This window comes from Balaenoptera borealis, assembly GCF_965194805.1.
Source record: "Balaenoptera borealis genome assembly, chromosome: 11".
NCBI lineage: Eukaryota > Metazoa > Chordata > Mammalia > Artiodactyla > Balaenopteridae > Balaenoptera > Balaenoptera borealis.
This window is the reverse complement of record NC_138868.1, coordinates 44740926-44757393: the sequence shown is the minus strand read 5'-3', so window position 1 is coordinate 44757393 and position 16468 is coordinate 44740926. Positions and strand designations below refer to the sequence as shown.

Sequence of the window (16468 nt, the reverse complement as noted above, 5' to 3'; positions counted from 1 at the left end):
GGACTAATTCCCATCCCAAAATGGTTAACATTTCTAACATATTTTGATGCTAAAAGAGGTATGATTCCATTGTCTGGAAAATTTGCTTTATGGAAGAACTTTTTTTTTTCTTTTTGGACAATGCAGGTCATTTCTATTTTATTTTTTCTGGCTGAAAGGGCTTTATATTTATTCAAAGTCAAAAGGAAAAAGAAGTCCAAGAGCTACAAAAGAGTAGTTTAAGTGATTTATGCTTGATTTCTAAATGCAACATGTGTTTATACATAATTTAAAACTTGAAGAAAGCATGCTTATACAATTGTGTGTGACTTTAACATTTAATAACTCTGAATACATGATGGAAACAGTCCATGACACTTGAAAATATTTATAGAACAGCATACAATTCAGTGCTCTTAGCTTGGATATTACAACCATATTTCACAGTCTTGCTTGGCTTGATTTTCTCCATGCAGTCAATAATAGTCTTCAGTTGCTGGTAAGTGATTTTGCAAATTTCATTTATAATCCTGGCCTTAAGATTACCTAAGTACTGTTTCTGGCACGTTAACTTACATATTATGCTCCGGTCATGTGTACCTTCAAAGTTACTGATATAACTGACTGCCACAGGGGACAGTGTCAATACCTCTGTCTCCACTGGAGTGATGGCCACCCACACTGGGGAGAACGCTGGGGAGAATGCTGTTTTTCTAACAGCAGAACTTTAATCTTACAGGGATGTGTGAACTAGTTTGACCTTAGTTCCAGATGTGCCTCAAAAAAAAAAAAAGGAAAAATCTCATTCTTTATCCTCGTAGGGGGTACTTTTGGTGGCACTGAGGCTGGTGGGGAGAGCACGGGGCTTGGAATCACACCTGGGTGACATCCTGCTCTGGTCTTCACTAGCTGTGTCACTTGGCAAGCCACTTGACATCTCTGAGCCTCCGAGATCCTGACAGACGGGGAGACCAACGCCCCCTTCACCAGGCTGTGGTGAGAGGACATGACACTGCTGCCCTGGCACAGAGGTAGGAGCTGAGTAACTGCTGAGAGGATGAATGCAGGCAACGCGGAGTGAGAACGTTTCACCTGCAGCAGCTGAGGGCAGCGCTTGCCTGTGCCCATGGGGAGAATGGCATGAAAGATTCACTTGTTGCATTTTCGCAGGTTTACGTTTGCAAAGCAGGGCATTCCTCTCCACGTGTTTGAGAGTCAACATTGCCCCAAAACCCATCGTGGGGAAATTCTGCATTCTTTTCCATCCCCTCCCCTCCAACTATTCTCGAGGCAATGTCATACAAAACGAAACGTGCCGTCTGCCAACCAGCAGAGGCGAAGCAGCCAATACTTTGGACCAGTGTAGCAGCCCTATTCTACCTTCAGCCTCCCACACCCTGGTCTTCCCCGGACACCAGAATTGTGATGCATGGGGGAGGGGGGTGGGTGCTGGGCAAGGGTGCAGCCCCTCATGTTGTTTCAAGCCAGAGGGGAAAATGTACTGGGAAGAGGGCACGGAAAAAAAGCCTGGTGAGCCCACACCTAGGGACACAGCTGGGGAAATAAATTAACTACTTCTGTTGCATGTCTACCCATAGAACAGTGGGTCTAAATCTCCTCTCCCTCCAGCAGCTCCGAGGCGGCCCCGAGCTCCCTGAGAGCCATTTCCACTGACAGGCTCCTCTCCAGGTTCTCCAGCTCCCGGCGCACCTCCTCGATGAAGCCGCCGTCTTCGTACTCGTCCGGGACGTCTCTGGGCACCAGGTTCGCTCCGTCATCATCGCGGCCCCCGACGAAGGTGGGCTTGCACATGTACACCAGGCTGTGGCTGCGGAGGGAGGGACGGGGGCGAGGCCCAGGCCCCCAAACTGAGGCCCCGCCCTCTGCACAAGCCCAGCTCACTTTCACGGCACCTCCTCTAACATCCTGCCTTAAAGCAGATGCCGAGGGAGGGTCACCTTTGGAGAATGTGCTCCAAGGTGAGCTCCCCCACGTCTAGCCACAGGTCTGTCCTCCTGTCACGGACCCTCTCTGGCAGCCCTGAGGACTCCGGGGTCTGAGAGTTTACAGCCCCCTGCCCACCCGGGCCCCCAGGCAGCAGCAGCCCCTGCTGCACCTGTGGGGAGCCCTGGGCCTCGTGGGCCGGGGCCAGGGTTCTGTCTGTCTCCCCAGCCACCCTGGATTCTGCTGGGAGAGAAGGCGGAGCAGCGGCTGCTGAGTGAGATGCGCACGGAGAACTTAGCCTCTGAGCAGGCCTGGTGCTTCACGTCTCTCCACGGCCTCTACTCTGCTGGCCACTCTCCCAGCTCCCCTCCTACCTCTCTGACTGCACCTTCTGTCTCCTCTGCTCTTTCATTGTGATGGGCCTGGGCTCCCTCCACACGCAATCTTTTTTAAGGTCATCTACTGAGGAGGCTTCAACCCTCACACAGATGAGCCCAAATCTGTACCCCTGGCCACACCTCCTGAGCCCTAGTCCTATAGATCCGCTATTGGACCCTCCATCTGGAAGACCCAAGGACACCTCCAACTAAACCTACCTTAAATTAAATCCACATCTTCCCCCCACCCTGCTCCTGCTCCTGGGTCCCCACTGGGTGGCACCTCATTTGCTCTCAGCCCCCGACAGAAAGGGCAGGTGAGACCTCACCTCTGAGGCTGGCAGAGGAGGCCACTGGCACATGGGCATCGGTCCAAAGCTCCATCAGGCTCCAGCTCCCAGGTGATGAGATCCAGAAGCCGGCTGGCAGGGTCGTGGCAGAGCTCACCCTCCACGGGCAGGGGTGTGCACACAGGAAACAACAGACCTGGAACCAGCTGAGGGTTACCCCTGTACCAGGCAGGCAGGCACCAAAGGAAGGAGCAGAGAAATGGGGTGCAGCCCCCCAGCTTCCACCCTGAACCCCAAAGTGGAGGTAGGGATTGAAGAGGTGGAATGGTAGGAAACCAGAATGACGGCATGGGCTCAGGAGGGAACAAGCTGGGAGGGCTGGAGCAGTTAGGGAGGACTGGCTGGAAGAGGTGGTCTTGTGCTGGGTTTTGAGGCCAGAGGTATGGAGAAATTAAGAGTGGAAAAAGGCACTGAAGTTTTTATTGGAGGGGCAGGAATTATTGTAACAAAATATGTGTTCAAAGAAAAAAAAATCTGGAAGGATATAGATAAGACCTTTGCTTATCTGTATCTTCGTTTTCCTACATTGAAAATGTATTATTTGTATAATTAAAAAAATGAAAGTAACTATGTTTATATATATATATATATATATATATATATAGAAAAATAGAAAAAAAAGGCTGGAGCACAGAACCAACAAAGGCCTGGGGTTGGGCTGGTGAGAAAGGTTGGGACAGCGAGATTCCCAGATGGGCCAAGGAGTAGAGAGAAAAGGAGGACAGGTAAGCTGGACCCGGCCGAGGTCTTGGAAGGCCAACTGAGGAGTGGAATTGAAGTGACAGGACAGGAGTAACCGCAGCTCCCAGAGGAACGATACCCAGGGAGCCGTGTCCTTGAGGCGAACTGCTGGGGCAGCAGGTACCAGGTGGACGAGGGGTTGAAGGAGGGGGTTAAGGGATGGTTTCACAAACACCCGTGGATGGGGAGAGCACCTGAGCAGACCTCACCTGGGAGGGGCAGTGAGAATGGGAGACGGGAGTAGAAGGGGGCCACTCGCAGGAAAGCGGACCAGGGCCAGGTGCTACCCTGAGGCCTGGGGAATGGGTGGAATGGGATGGGAAGGGGGTGCCCTCATCCCACCCATCTGGGGGTATTCCTCCCTTCTTGGGCTCATGCATCCTGAAGGAATTTAATTTCTAGGCATCACAGGGGGAAAAAGAAAAAGAGAGACAGAGAGCTGGTCTTCAGCCCCGGGCAGAAGTTGTGGCGCTGGGACACATACCAATGAGCACTGGGGACCCTGCCTAGGAGAAGGTCCCTGAAAAGGTGTGGTTGGCATGGATGGGGCCCCAGGAGGCCCAGTGTGCTGGAGCTTGGGACAGGGCTTGTCCTGCCCCCAGAGGGGAGCCCACCCACCTCTCTGGAAGGCACAGCACAGCCCCGGCAGGCAGTCCCTCTGGTTGTCACAGATGGTCCCGTTGCCGCCTTTGGTGGCCGTTTTGGTGCAGTGACCCCAGACGCACAGCTGGTCTTCACAACACTCGCTGTCCCGGGTGCAGAGCTGCAGCGGGGAGGGAAAACACAGGCGGCTCACGGACCTGAGGGAGCCCAGCTTGTCCCTGCCCCCAATCCAGAAGCCTGGAGACAGCACAGGTCGGCTAACCCACATCCTCCTACTATAGACAGGAGGAAACCGAGCTCCTTGGTCTGGGGGTGTCTTAGGGAAGTCAAGGGGGGTGGAGGTGGGAGCTGGGCAGGAAACATGACACCTGGGGGAGTCCTACGCGGCTTGAGATTTTATAAAGGATGGTTGCATCTTTTCGGTTCCCCCCCAGACTTGGCCTTGCCTCCTTTTCATTAGGTCCCTAATTAACAGTCAGGAAGGAAGATGGCTTATGGCCCACAGACGCAGGCAGCAGCGTGAATCTGAGCAGCTGATTAAATTAGGGCCCAAGCCTGGGCAGCCACATGGACGGGAGGGCACTGGGTGCCTTGGACCTGGGGTCGCACATGTGGAGTGGTGGCACCGAGCAGGCCAGGAGCTGCCTAACCACAGGTGGGGCCAGGCGGGGCAGCAAGAAGCCCTCTATTTTCCAAACTTGTTATTGTGCTGTGTTATTGCCTTAATAACGAAAAGGACCAGAAAAGCCCATATATGGCTTTGTCCAAAACATCTGTTGGGCGGAGGGAGTGTCACTCTTCCCCGGCTTCCCGCTTCTCTCTGGAACCTCCACCTGGAACATGCTCTGGCTTCTTCCTGGGCCTCCTTCTGCCCTCTCTGAGCAGACTGGGAGAAAGATCTGGGGCGTGGGTTGCCCCTTCCCTGCCCAAGGGCTGCCGTGGTGTTGCTGGCTGCGTCTACTGGGATGGTCTTCCCCAGGGAAGGGGCAGGGTGGGGCCTCCTCTGTCCTCCCTCCCCATCTCTGGTATCTATGAGGCGGGCAGGGTGACAGCAGGTCTGCAGACAGCTTTCTGGTCACCCCAGGAGTCAGCCGCACTGGGCACCATGGACTGGCTATTCCAAGCGTGGACACGGTGGGGCCCCATAGGAGGCTTCCAGGAAGCCCAGCTGAGAACCGGGGGACACTGGCCTTCTCCCCCGGGTCCCCTTTTCTGGGCCCCCATGGCCCTGGCGCTGCAGCTCTGGGGGCCTCTGGGCACACTCACTGTCTGCTGGTCCCGGCACGGCTGGCAGGAGTACTCGAAGCTGGAAAACTGGCAGTACCTGCCAGGCCCACAGTCCTCATCAATGATGCACTCCTGGGAGGGAGGGAGGGGAGGAGAGGAGGGAGCAGCTTCATCAGTGAAAGGCAGATCAGCTGACCCGTGGTGCCCTGGAAGGGCCAAGCCCCACTTTATCCCGCAGTCTTAGCCCACAGGAATGAGAGAGCCCGCCTGGCTCTCTCACTTCAGCATCCACTCCCTCCAGGCCAGCGGGGCCCTCAGCCACCCCGCACGCCTGGGCTTCTGCCCTGCAGGATGCCACACCCAGTGCACGCAATCGAGTCTGCGTGCAGCCCTCCCCCTCACACACCCGGGATGGGAGCACAGAGACTCAGAGCCATTCTTCAACGAGGAGCAGATGGCTTTAATAAGAAGAGCGAATGAGTTCCAGGCCCAGGTGGCTGCACAGGAAGGGCTGGGGTCCCGGCCCAGCAGGGCCCTGCTGACAGTGAAGGGAAGTGCTGCAGAGGCTGGGCGGCTGGGCGGCTGCCGGGGGGCCTCCTGAGGCTCCTGGTCTGGGGTCCAGGGCTGCCCGGCAAAGGCAGCTGCCAGCTTTGAAACCCGAGGAGGGTGCAGCTGGCACTCAGCCCTCCAGCCCAGGTGCCTTCTCATGGCTGCCAGCCCTGCTCGGCTGGACAAATGGGGGAGAAAGGGAGAGAAGGGATCTGTCCACCCCGAGGCCCGAGGCCCAGGAGAGGGAGGCCACCAGAGAGGCCACTGCGGCCCGGCCACGGTCGCCAGTCACGGGCAGGAGCAGGGCTGCTTTAGCTCCGGGCCTGCTGTCAGGCTCAGGCCCGGGGCTGGCAGCTTCAGAGGCAGGGAAGGGCGGGAGAGGCGAGAGGCATAAGATCCACCACTGCCAGCCCGTCACGGTGCAGCCCCGGCGGGCTCAGCGTCCCCGATCCACCTCGTGGCTTCCCCAGCAAGCAGCAGGGAGGCCTTACTTGCCCCATGCTATCAACCTGGAAACTGAGGCTCAGGCCCCCCAAGGGGGCCCCCCAAGACAGAACAGCTATCCAGGGCAGGTGGACCCTCTCCACCACCAGCCCTTGGCTGAGGGGGCCTAGGGCTCCAGATGCGGCCGTCAGGGACCCACGGATGAGGAACTCTCCTGAGGCGGGTGTCCTGGGGCCCCAGCAAACCTTATGGAAGGGTCTGGGGGAGGGAGGGACCTGCCTCTCCGCTCTGACCTGGGCATGCTCCATGCTGAGAGCAAGTGTGGAGCCTGACCCGGAAAGGCCTGGATGGGCAAGCCTTGGCCTAAGTGGCCTGGGCTGGTCCCTACCTCTGCTCTGTGAGCTGAGGCACCAGTGCTAATGGGTATGGACAGGAGACTGTGAACGGGGTCTTCTAGGGACCCCCAGGGCCAGAGCATATGTGTAGGCCTGGGGGTCAGCAGGGAGGCTCTGGCCAGGCAGCCTAGGGAATGAAGCTTTGTCCCTGGGAAGTGACAGGTGTCCCCAGGCCAACACTGCAGGCCTGAGAAGATGGGTATTTGGTTCAGGGCACCTGCAGGCTTGGCCTCTGCATAGGAGTGTTGCAACTCCAGCCTGGCACTGACCCCCAGCCTGGCATACCTCAGAGCATGCGGTCATGCTCTGTTCACCAAGCAAGGCTCACCCAGCCAGGAAGACCATCAGTCCCACTGGACACCATCTTCCCACAGCCCCCTCTGAGGGATGACGGGGAAGAGGCCAACCTGGAGACGTGGTACAAGTCACCCCCATGTGCCAGGCTCTGTGCTCATCAGGGGCTCCAGAAGGGACCAGGGCTGACACCCAGAATAAGTGAAAAGTAATTTAAATCTCTACTGTAACTTCTCAAAAAGTGACAAGGGTAACCAAGCAGGACCCAATGGGGCCTTCCTGGGACAGACCCTCACCCCCACCCCATGTCCTCCACCTGCCTCTTGTTTGTAGAAAAACTTTAACCTCCTAGGCCTTCCCTGAGTTCCAAAGAAAAAATTTAATCAGAAAAGTGAGAAAATGCAGAACCAAAGGAAAACAGTCAAGCAAGACAAAATGGTGATAGTTTAGCCATTAAACATGTCCTTGAGCTGTTTTGCAGATACTGAAACCCCCAGCAGGTGGAAGAAGTTAACTGTATGCTGATCACAAGCCCACAGACCCCAGGCAATTGGAACCACAAGACTGATGATGTTGACTCCCAGTTACCTTCCCACCCATCAGAAGAAAGTCCGCAAGCTCATCATGCACATGTGCAACTCTCTCCCTCAACCTGTCTTTACAAACCCTTCCCTGAAAGCCATCGGGGAGTTGGGATCTTCTGAGCTTTACTGCTTGCTTGGCCTTGCAACGAACGCTGCACTTTCCTCACCACAACCCGGCATCAGTAGATTGGCTTTACTGTGTGCAGGCAAGTGGGCCCAAGTTTGATTCAGTAACAAAAGGAGAGCACAGGGCTTCCCTGGTGGCGCAGTGGTTGAGAATCTGCCTGCTAATGCAGGGGACACAGGTTCGAGCCCTGGTCTGGGAAGATCCCACATGCCGCGGAGCAACTAAGCCCCTGAGCCACAACTACTGAGCCTGCGCGTCTGGAGCCTGTGCTCCTCAACAAGAGAGGCCGCGACAGTGAGAGGCCCGCGCACAGCGATGAAGAGTGGCCCCCGCTCGCCGCAACTAGAGAAAGCCCTCACGCAGAAACGAAGACCCAACACAGCCATAAATAAATAAATAAATAAAAAGAAGCTTTAAAAAAAAAGGAGAGCACACTGCCCAGCACCCTGCAAGATGACCTAAAATTGCTCTTCTCTGTGTCTCCCCAGCGTCCCACTCATCTTGGCCCACGAGCCCCCTCCCACGGCTCTGCCCGAAGTTTCCGTCACCACGGCAGTGCAGCAGCTCAGCAAGTAGGGTCTGCCCTCCCAAAAGGAATCGATCTTGTCCCTGTTCCCAACCCAGCAACCCTAAAAGGTCAGCTGTTTTTACTGGTGAGAAAACTGAGTCTCAGAGGGGCAGAAGGGCCGCCCAAATCAGGGGCTGAGCTGGGGGCAGGGCACTCCATCTGTGTGACCCCAGAGTCCATAATAGCCTGAGAAGCCGACAGGTTTGTAAGTAAAGCACTCAGCCACTGCGCCTTCCTCGACACAGACTCAACTCAGCCAGTTAAGCCAGAAGCATCCTGACATTTCTTCCAAAACAGAATAGCAAGAGCATGGGGGGGGGGGGGGGGGGAGGAGGGAGGGAGGGGTAGAGGGCCCACAGGTATCAAGGCCCTTCTCTGAACCCGGCCACATTTTGAAGCATTGGGATGCAAACGTGAATAGGAGAAGGCCTTTGCCCTCAAAGAATTTATCATTCAATTAAAAAAAAAAAAAGGCAACCCAGCAGAAAAGGAGAGAAGGGTATGAACAGACAACTTACAGCCAGTGAAACTGCTTTGTCTCTTCACGCAGAAAAGATGTTTGATTTCACCAATAATCAAGGAAATGCAACTTGAAAGAGCAGAATACCATGTTTTCACTTAGAACAGAAACAAGAAGTTTGATACTATCTGCGGTAGGCAGAATACTGCCCCCCCGCCAATGTCCACACCCTCATCCCTGGAAGCTGTGGACATGTCATGTTACATGGCAAGGGGACATTAAAGTCACAGGTGGAATTAAGGGTGTTAATCAGCTGACCTGACATAAGGAAAGAAGCCTGGATTATCCAGGTGCGCCCAGTGTAACGGTAAGGGGCTTTGCACATGGCAAGGGCCAGCAGGGTCAGTGTCAGAGCAATGCCACATGCAAAGACCCTCATCCCCAGTTATCCAGACCTAACTGGCTTTGACTATGGAAGGGCCATGGGCCAAGGATCAGTATTTCTCCTAGACCTTCCAGAAGGAGCACAGCCCTGCCAATACTTTGATTTTGGTCCAGTGAGACTCCTGTTGGACTTCTGATTTACAGAACTGTAAGATAATAAATTCCTGTTTTTAAACCACTAAATATATGGTAAGCTGTTACAGCAGCAATAGGAAACTAATACATTGCATAATATCCCATGTTGGTAGGGATTTGAGAAACTGAGCATTGCCAGATGGCAATTTGGGGGTAGTTAAAATTGAAGTAGATGTTCTTTGCAGGCAATTCATCAGCATCTATCAAAAATGTAAATGCATAGATCCTTTGACCCAGTAATTCCCCTTCCAGGTGGCTATCCTCAGAAACACTCATCCATATGTGCAAATATCCAAGCACAGGGATGTTTAAGGCTATACATCAGTATAATATTTGTAATCCAGAAATAATGGAAATGCCCAATAAGAGGGGACTGATTAAATTATTGTACAATCATTTCGTGGGAAAATGGCACCAGGCAGACATTAAAAAGAATGAGGTAGTTCTTTGCACTGTGATGTTTACAATCCATCAGTAAGTAAAACAAGCAAGTGAAAGAAGCATGTAACCTCACTCCTGTAAAGCAGAATAACAATACGTGTGACACGCGCCTGGACCCAGCACAGCGCCTGGCATGCGGGGGCACCTGATGGGTACACGCTGAGTGGATGAAACCACTTGTATGTTACTGGGGCAACAAAATGCTGCCCGTTAGCACTGATCTGGGAACCAAAGCAAGAAAATATGCACATTCCATTAACTTGGCTTCTCATTCCCCAAGAATCCTGTAGACTTGGAATTTTTACTACATACTTCCCCTTCCAGATCTTTAATTTAAAAGGTATGAGCTGTGGGGGCAGGGGTGGACTTCCCTGGTGGTCCAGGGGCTAAAAGCCCGCGATCCCAGTGCGGGGGGCCTGGGTTCGATCCCTGGTCAGGGAACTAGATCCCACACGCCGCAGCTAAGAGTTCGCATGCCACAACTAAAAGATCCTGCATGCCGCAACAAAGATCCCATGTGCCGCAACTAAGACCCGGGGCAGCCAAATAAATTAAAGAAAAAAAAAAAAGATATGAGCTAAGAGCCCCTGCTGTTCACAATTCTCCATCAAGCAAAGAACAGGTTCATCCTCAGGAATATCTTCCTTTCCCTAAACTGACTCCTACGCAGAACAAAGCATTCCCTACAAAGTCACAGTGAAGCAATTAATTTTTTTCTAGGTATGGAAAAATTTTTGGCATGGAACCTTGCCAAACACTTTTGAAAAATCCAGATACACTAAAGCAATGGTTTCCTTTGCAGACATGTTTCTGCTACCTGCCAGGGGCTCTGGCAGGTTAGTTCAGCATGACTGACCCCCAAGAAAGCTCGGTGCTTCTGTGTTAACGGTCTGCTGGCTCGCTTATTGTGGATGTGCATTCCCAGCAGCTAGAAATGCTAGAGATGCTCTTTGAGAATTGTGATCATACTGGAAACCGTGGAACTTCCAAGTGTAAAGAACCCCTAGAGGCCAAAAGAGCAGAAACTGAATTCCGGTTTTGCCACTTCATAGCTGTGACCTATCTCACGGGGCTGTGAGAATGCCAAAAAATTTTTAAAAAACGAAAGAAAGAAAAGAAAAGAAAAGAATGAAGGGGTCATGTGAGCACCACGGAGCAGGTGGGATGAGGTGCTGGGGTGAGATGACAAGCTGAGCCTACACCAGCTGCCCACGGCGTTCTGGCACCAGGCCCAGGCACGGCCGGGTCACTGCTGCCGCCACTCAGCACCAGTTCTCCTGAATCCCCCCAGCGCGGGCCTTAGTACCCACACTTCCCAGATGTGGAAACTGAGCTTTAAGGTGAAGGATCTGTCCAGAGTCACCCAGCCCAGACGTGGCGTTGCGAGTCCAAGCCAGTGGGTCTGACCCTGAAGACAGGATCCTTCCATCTCCCCTCCTGGGAGGATCACCTCTCTCCCTTCAGCACCAACCAGTCTCCTGTGCCTCAGTCCCAGCTTAGCAGAGCCCGCCTGGGACAGGGCCCCAGGCCCCACACATCCCCGGAGACTCAGGGCCAAGGCCACGGCCCGTGGGCGTCTGGGCCTCAAAGCTGGGTCACTTAGAACCAGCTTCTTCAGAGGCTCCTCCAGTCCTGGCCACTCGCTGTCTGTCCCCGCTCCTCCCTCCCATCCTGGTGGGGAAGGCTGACAAACAGCCTAGAGGCCTGCCGTCAGGGCCCAAGCCGTTCAGAGGACGGGGTCTTTGTTGTTCTGAGGACGGAGCTATGTTTAGAAGGCGCTCCGCACAGCACTCTGCTCAGAGGCCGGCGGGGAGGCGGGGCTGGCAGAGAACACGCTGGAGATTTGGCAGGATGCTAGGCCGGGAAACGGCCCTGGCACTTCAACACTACCATGAAATACTGGAAAATGGCAAAGGAGCCATTCTGCGTCTTTGATTTTCCATTTCAGAGTTTATCAGGGGAGGCAAAGGAAGGGGGAGAAAACAGCACAGGAACCCCACGAGGCCTTCCTCGGCTTCTGTGTGGCGAGCGGTGGGGGAGCTCAGCTTCTCTGTGGCCCTCCTGCTGCCACACTTCGCTTCTCACACTGGCTGGGACATGTTGTCCATGGTCCCTGGGAATCCAGACATTCTTATATCGAGAGGCCTAAAGGAGGAGGCCACCAGGGGGGCCCCTGCCAGGGCACATGAAATGAAGGCCCAGGGGACCTCCACCAGCTGAAACTCGCTGGCCCTTGGAGCTACACCCCCTGCAGCAGGGAAGGTGCAGAGAGCGCCTGCTGCGTGCCAGCACCTGCTTGGGCTTCCATGGCTCTCTCTATCCTCACAGCCCCGTGAGGTCACTTCACATCCCCCAGCATGTGCCTGGCGCAGAGTTGCCATTCAGTTAAAAATACATAGATGAACCAAAGAACAATCTCCACTTTGCAGATGAGTAAACTGAGGCTCAGAGCCCAAGGTCATCGATGGAGTTGGAAACACTAAGATGTAAACCCAAGTCCATCAGACCCCCAAGCTGAGGCTCACTGACCTTCCACCACACCCTGTTGCCTCTGAATACCCGGGTACAGGTTGAATTATGCTCCCCCCAAATTCATATGTTGAAGCCCTGATTCCTAGTACCTGTGAATGAAAAATGTTGACTGCCATATCAGTAAACAAAGGATGTTGCAGCCATCAAGCCATCACATTACAGCTGCCCCGAACCATGAGCCCTGAGGGAACTCAGGATGGAGACAAACCAAAGGGGCTGCCCACTGCCAAGCCCTCAGCCATTGCAGTCACCCCCAACTGTGCACCCCGGGGGAATTCAGAATGGAGAAAAGCAGGGTACTGGCCCCAGACAGCTGAAGTGAACATCAAAGGAATGATTTCAGTGAGCCCAGACTCTTGCATCTTCCCATACATAGAAAAGAGCTAACTTCCTTAACTTGAGATATCTGGTTTTCTTTTATTAATAGTAATCTTTTGATGTCCTGACTACCTGGCCTTTGTTACAAAAACTCCTGTATATCCTGGCTCCCCACCCTTGCCTCTTCGGAACGGTCCCTCAGAGTGATCTGAGAGTCCTCTCTTCCGGGCTTGAAGTCCTCAGAATGTCCACCGAATAAAACATAACTCTCAACTTGCAGGTTGTGCTTTTTTTTTTTTTTTCAGTCGACATACCTCAGAATGTGACCGTATTTAGAAATAGGGCCATTGCAGATATAATTACTTAAGATGAGGTGATTAGGGTGGGCCCTAGACTGATACACCTGTTGTCTTTATGAAAAGGGGAAATTTGGACACAGAGACACACAGCTGGAAGGAAGACGTTGTGAAGAACAGAGAGAAGATCTACAAGCTGTTCCCTCAGAGCCCTCAGAGGACCCACCTCGGCCAACAGCTCGACTTCAGACCTCCAGCCTCCAGAGCTGTGAGACAACACATTTCTGTTGAGTCACCACCTTGTCACCTAGCTTGCGGTACTTTATTCTGGCAGCCCTAGGAATCTTACACCCGCCACTCCCAACAAGCCTGTGGCCAAATCTCCTCTGTTTCGGACCTTCCACACACATCCCGCCTCTGTTGCTGAGCTTCAAATCTCCCTCGGGGTGGGGGCCGGAGGTATGACAGAGGGGATGGGGGTCGGTGGCAGGGGAAGACACGGCACATTCTGAAGGATTTTTACCCCAGGGACCAGAACAAGGTTTCTGCGCTGAGCCCAGAAACTTTCAACCAGCAAGTGTTTGGCCCCAGGCCCATGCTCTGGTTACAGAGTTTGGATGGATGGTCTTCTCCTGGCCCCAGGTGTGCAGTGGTGGTGCCGGGCCCTGAATGCTCCTGGGATGCGGGGATGGTACAGTCTGAGATAAACAAGTGTCCCTCCCAGACGTGGGGCTGTTCTCTGAGCCCCGGCCCTCCTGAGCAGACTGTGGGCACCAACCGTCCTCATCTGCCCAGAACTGGGGGGCTTCCTGCAGTGCCAACACTGGGAAAGTCCCGGGCACTCTGGGAGCACACACCCTCACCCCTCCCTCTCTGGGCCCTGTCGCTGCACTCAACGCACTCTGGTTACTCCATGTCCTCCAGCCCCTCAAGGCCACGTGGCACCAGTGTACCTGGGGTTGGCATGAGGGTGAGCTGCAGGCTTTGGGGCCCAAGCCGGGAATTGAATACGGGTTCACTTACAAGCTGGGTGACCTTGGGCAAATTACTGAGCCTCTCTGTGCCTCGATTTGTCTGTAAAATGAGAAACCTCAAGAGGCTGTTGGACAGATGAAAAGAGAGAAAATGTGCATGCTCTTGGAACAGTGCCGGGGCCCCCAGGACTCAACCCCCAGGGCGCACCTCTGTCTGCGCTCTTAACTCACTGCAGGAGCTCAAAAGGTGACCGTGGGAAGCCTTGAGTAAGCTTCTGAGCTTAAGTTCAGGCCAGTTATAGTGAATACCTGTCCTACTGAAAAGACCCAGAATGTCAGGTCTAGCCAGGGCTCTCCATCCATCACCACAAGACAACCTCCTGCTTCACCCTGGAGCCCTCTGCTGTGGGGAGACAGGAGGAAGGAGGACAGGTGCACAGAAGCACAAGGGGGGCCCAGGGATGCCCAATTACAAGAGGGCATGCAAGCGGCCAGGAGACACACGATTCAATCACCCTGGGTGCTAGGCACTTGGCAACCCTCATCTCATCTCATCGTCTTCCAAAGTGAGCAAGAGAAGCCCAACTTTACAGACCAAGGCAGTGAGGTCACTTGCCAAGGTCATGGGTAAGAAGTGGTAGGGCGGGGCACTCAGCCCAAGAGTTCCATCTGACCCTGACCCAGTGCTCTAGGGAGAAAAGGGCAGACCCCAGGGAGCAGGCAGGCTGGGGGCCCAGGCCAGGGGGCAGGAGGGAGAAGTGTGGGGCAGGAGGCCTCTGGGGGAGCCTGGGAGCTGCCAGCTCTGCCGGCAAGGCAGGGCAGGGCAGGGTCTCCAAGGCTGGGCCCTGGTGCACATGCCCAGAGGGCTGGGAGCGGTGCTGAGAGCAGCGGCCTCCCCTTCCTTCTACGGGATCTGCTGGGAGCGGTGCTGAGAGCAGGCGGCCTCCCCTTCCTTCTCCGGGATCTGCTGGGAGCGGTGCTGAGAGCAGCGGCAGGCGGCCTCCCCTTCCTTCTACGGGATCTCCAAGTCAGCTTTCCCTGTTCCTCAGAGTCCTTTTTTGACCTTAAGACCAGGCCAATCGCAGGAGCTGTGACACTCACGCACATTTGTCTCGAACACAGCAGGGTGCCCCCAGCCTCTCCTAGAGGTTGCCCTGGAAACTCTCAGCCTGAGCTACAAACCTCACCCAGGGTTGTGGCCTGACCCACGCTGCAGGGATCGCCCGACGGAAAAACCCAGGCCAGAGCCAGGAGCCGACGCCAACTATCGTTACCCTAAAGTCCCAACATCTGCAAAGGCCTGGGGCTCCGGGGCTGTTCCCACCAATATCTCTTCCCCGATCACAAAGCCCGTGAAAGAGGAAAATGCGGCCCCAGTTGGGCTCAGCACACCAGGTGTGGAGAACCATACCCCCGAGCCTTCGGTGCCCACATCACTCAGGACACGGTCCTGGAGTTCTCCTCTCCTCCTGCCCCCCCAGAGGTCTGGGCCCCCCCAGACCTCGGGCCCTCTGGGGAGACCGTCACACCCACAGGTCCTCAAGGATGGAGAGGGGTCTTCCAGACTAAAGCCTGTCCCACAGACAGGCCACAGAGACAGGCAGCCCCACACTCACGGAACTTCCCAGCACATTCTTTTAGCCTGAGCCATGTTGCCTCTGGGGAATTTATAGCCATATTTAATTCCAAAAAAAACTTATTCACGTGCCCAATCTGTGTCTAACCAATTGAGTGTTGTCACCGCCTGGGTTAGAAGCAGTGGAATGAGCCCTCCACCCTCTCCCCATCCACGTTTCTGAGGCTCTGAGTCTGCACGGCCCCCACCTCCCATTCCAAAGGCCGACTTTGAAGGTCTGACCTTCACCAAATACACACGGGACACAGTTGGTGCAGAAGATACCTGCTGCCCAAGTCATCAGGAGCCTAACCAGAATTGTTCTGAAAGCTGCTCCAGCAGAGGGGCCCTGGAGGAAGCTGAGGTTGGACTAATTCAATCATTGCCAAATTGGAGGAGACAGGCAGCCCTCCAGGCCCAGGGAATGGCCAGACTGCATCTGTGATGGTGGCATAATAACAAAGTGTGACAAGGGGAGAAGTGAATAAAAAACAGGTATGCCCCCCTGTGACCTGAGAGACGGGGGCCTGAGGTTCCGGCACGGGGAGCTCTCTGCCTGCACCAGGCAGCACCTGGAACCGTGAACTGCCCCCTTGGCTGGAATTCTCACTCCCCCAGCAACCCTCAGACAACCAACCTGGCTCCTCAAGACCCTGACACCAGATGGGGGGTGTCCTGGATGGGGCGCCAACGTTCCTGCCACTGGAAAGAGATGTTCCTCACCCGTGCAAACTAATAACCTACACATCAGTGAGGTCTGAGTTCAGTTCACAAGAGGGCCAAGGATGTCCAGTGTCTGGATCCGCAGGGCTCAAGGGTCCTAGCAAATTCACCCAGGTTGTGAGTCCCGGTGAGACCTTCACCCTGAGGACACTCCATCTTGTAACTCACTGTCTTCCCACCTTCTCTGCCTACAATGACCCAAGTCCAATCTCTGCACGGCACACAGAGCCCTTCACGGTCAGTTCCCAACCTGCTTTCCAGTCCAATTTCCTGACCTCCCCAAGACCCAATTTTGGTCACTGCTTCTAGAATGCCCTCACTTCCCTGCTCTGCCAATTCATCGTTAAG

At 54.5% G+C, this 16468-nt stretch overlaps 1 protein-coding gene across 4 annotated transcripts in view; it reads right to left on the bottom strand.

Moving 5' to 3' along the window:
- Positions 1 to 213: 213 nt before the first annotated feature.
- The window catches only part of DKK3 (dickkopf WNT signaling pathway inhibitor 3), a 48371-nt gene continuing 32116 nt past the window's right edge, over positions 214 to 16468 (bottom strand). For 2 of the 4 annotated variants that reach the window (XM_082341615.1, XM_082341614.1), the window contains 4 exons: positions 5261 to 5353; positions 4010 to 4154; positions 2630 to 2786; positions 214 to 1909 (listed from right to left, as the gene is read on the bottom strand). In XM_082341615.1, the coding sequence (XP_082197741.1) occupies positions 1588 to 1909; positions 2630 to 2786; positions 4010 to 4154; positions 5261 to 5353 (717 nt within the window). In that variant the 3' untranslated portion in view covers positions 214 to 1587. The remainder of the gene's footprint in view (positions 1910 to 2629; positions 2787 to 4009; positions 4155 to 5260; positions 5354 to 16468) is intronic. The other 2 variants (XM_082341617.1, XM_082341616.1) reach the window with 1 other exon arrangement.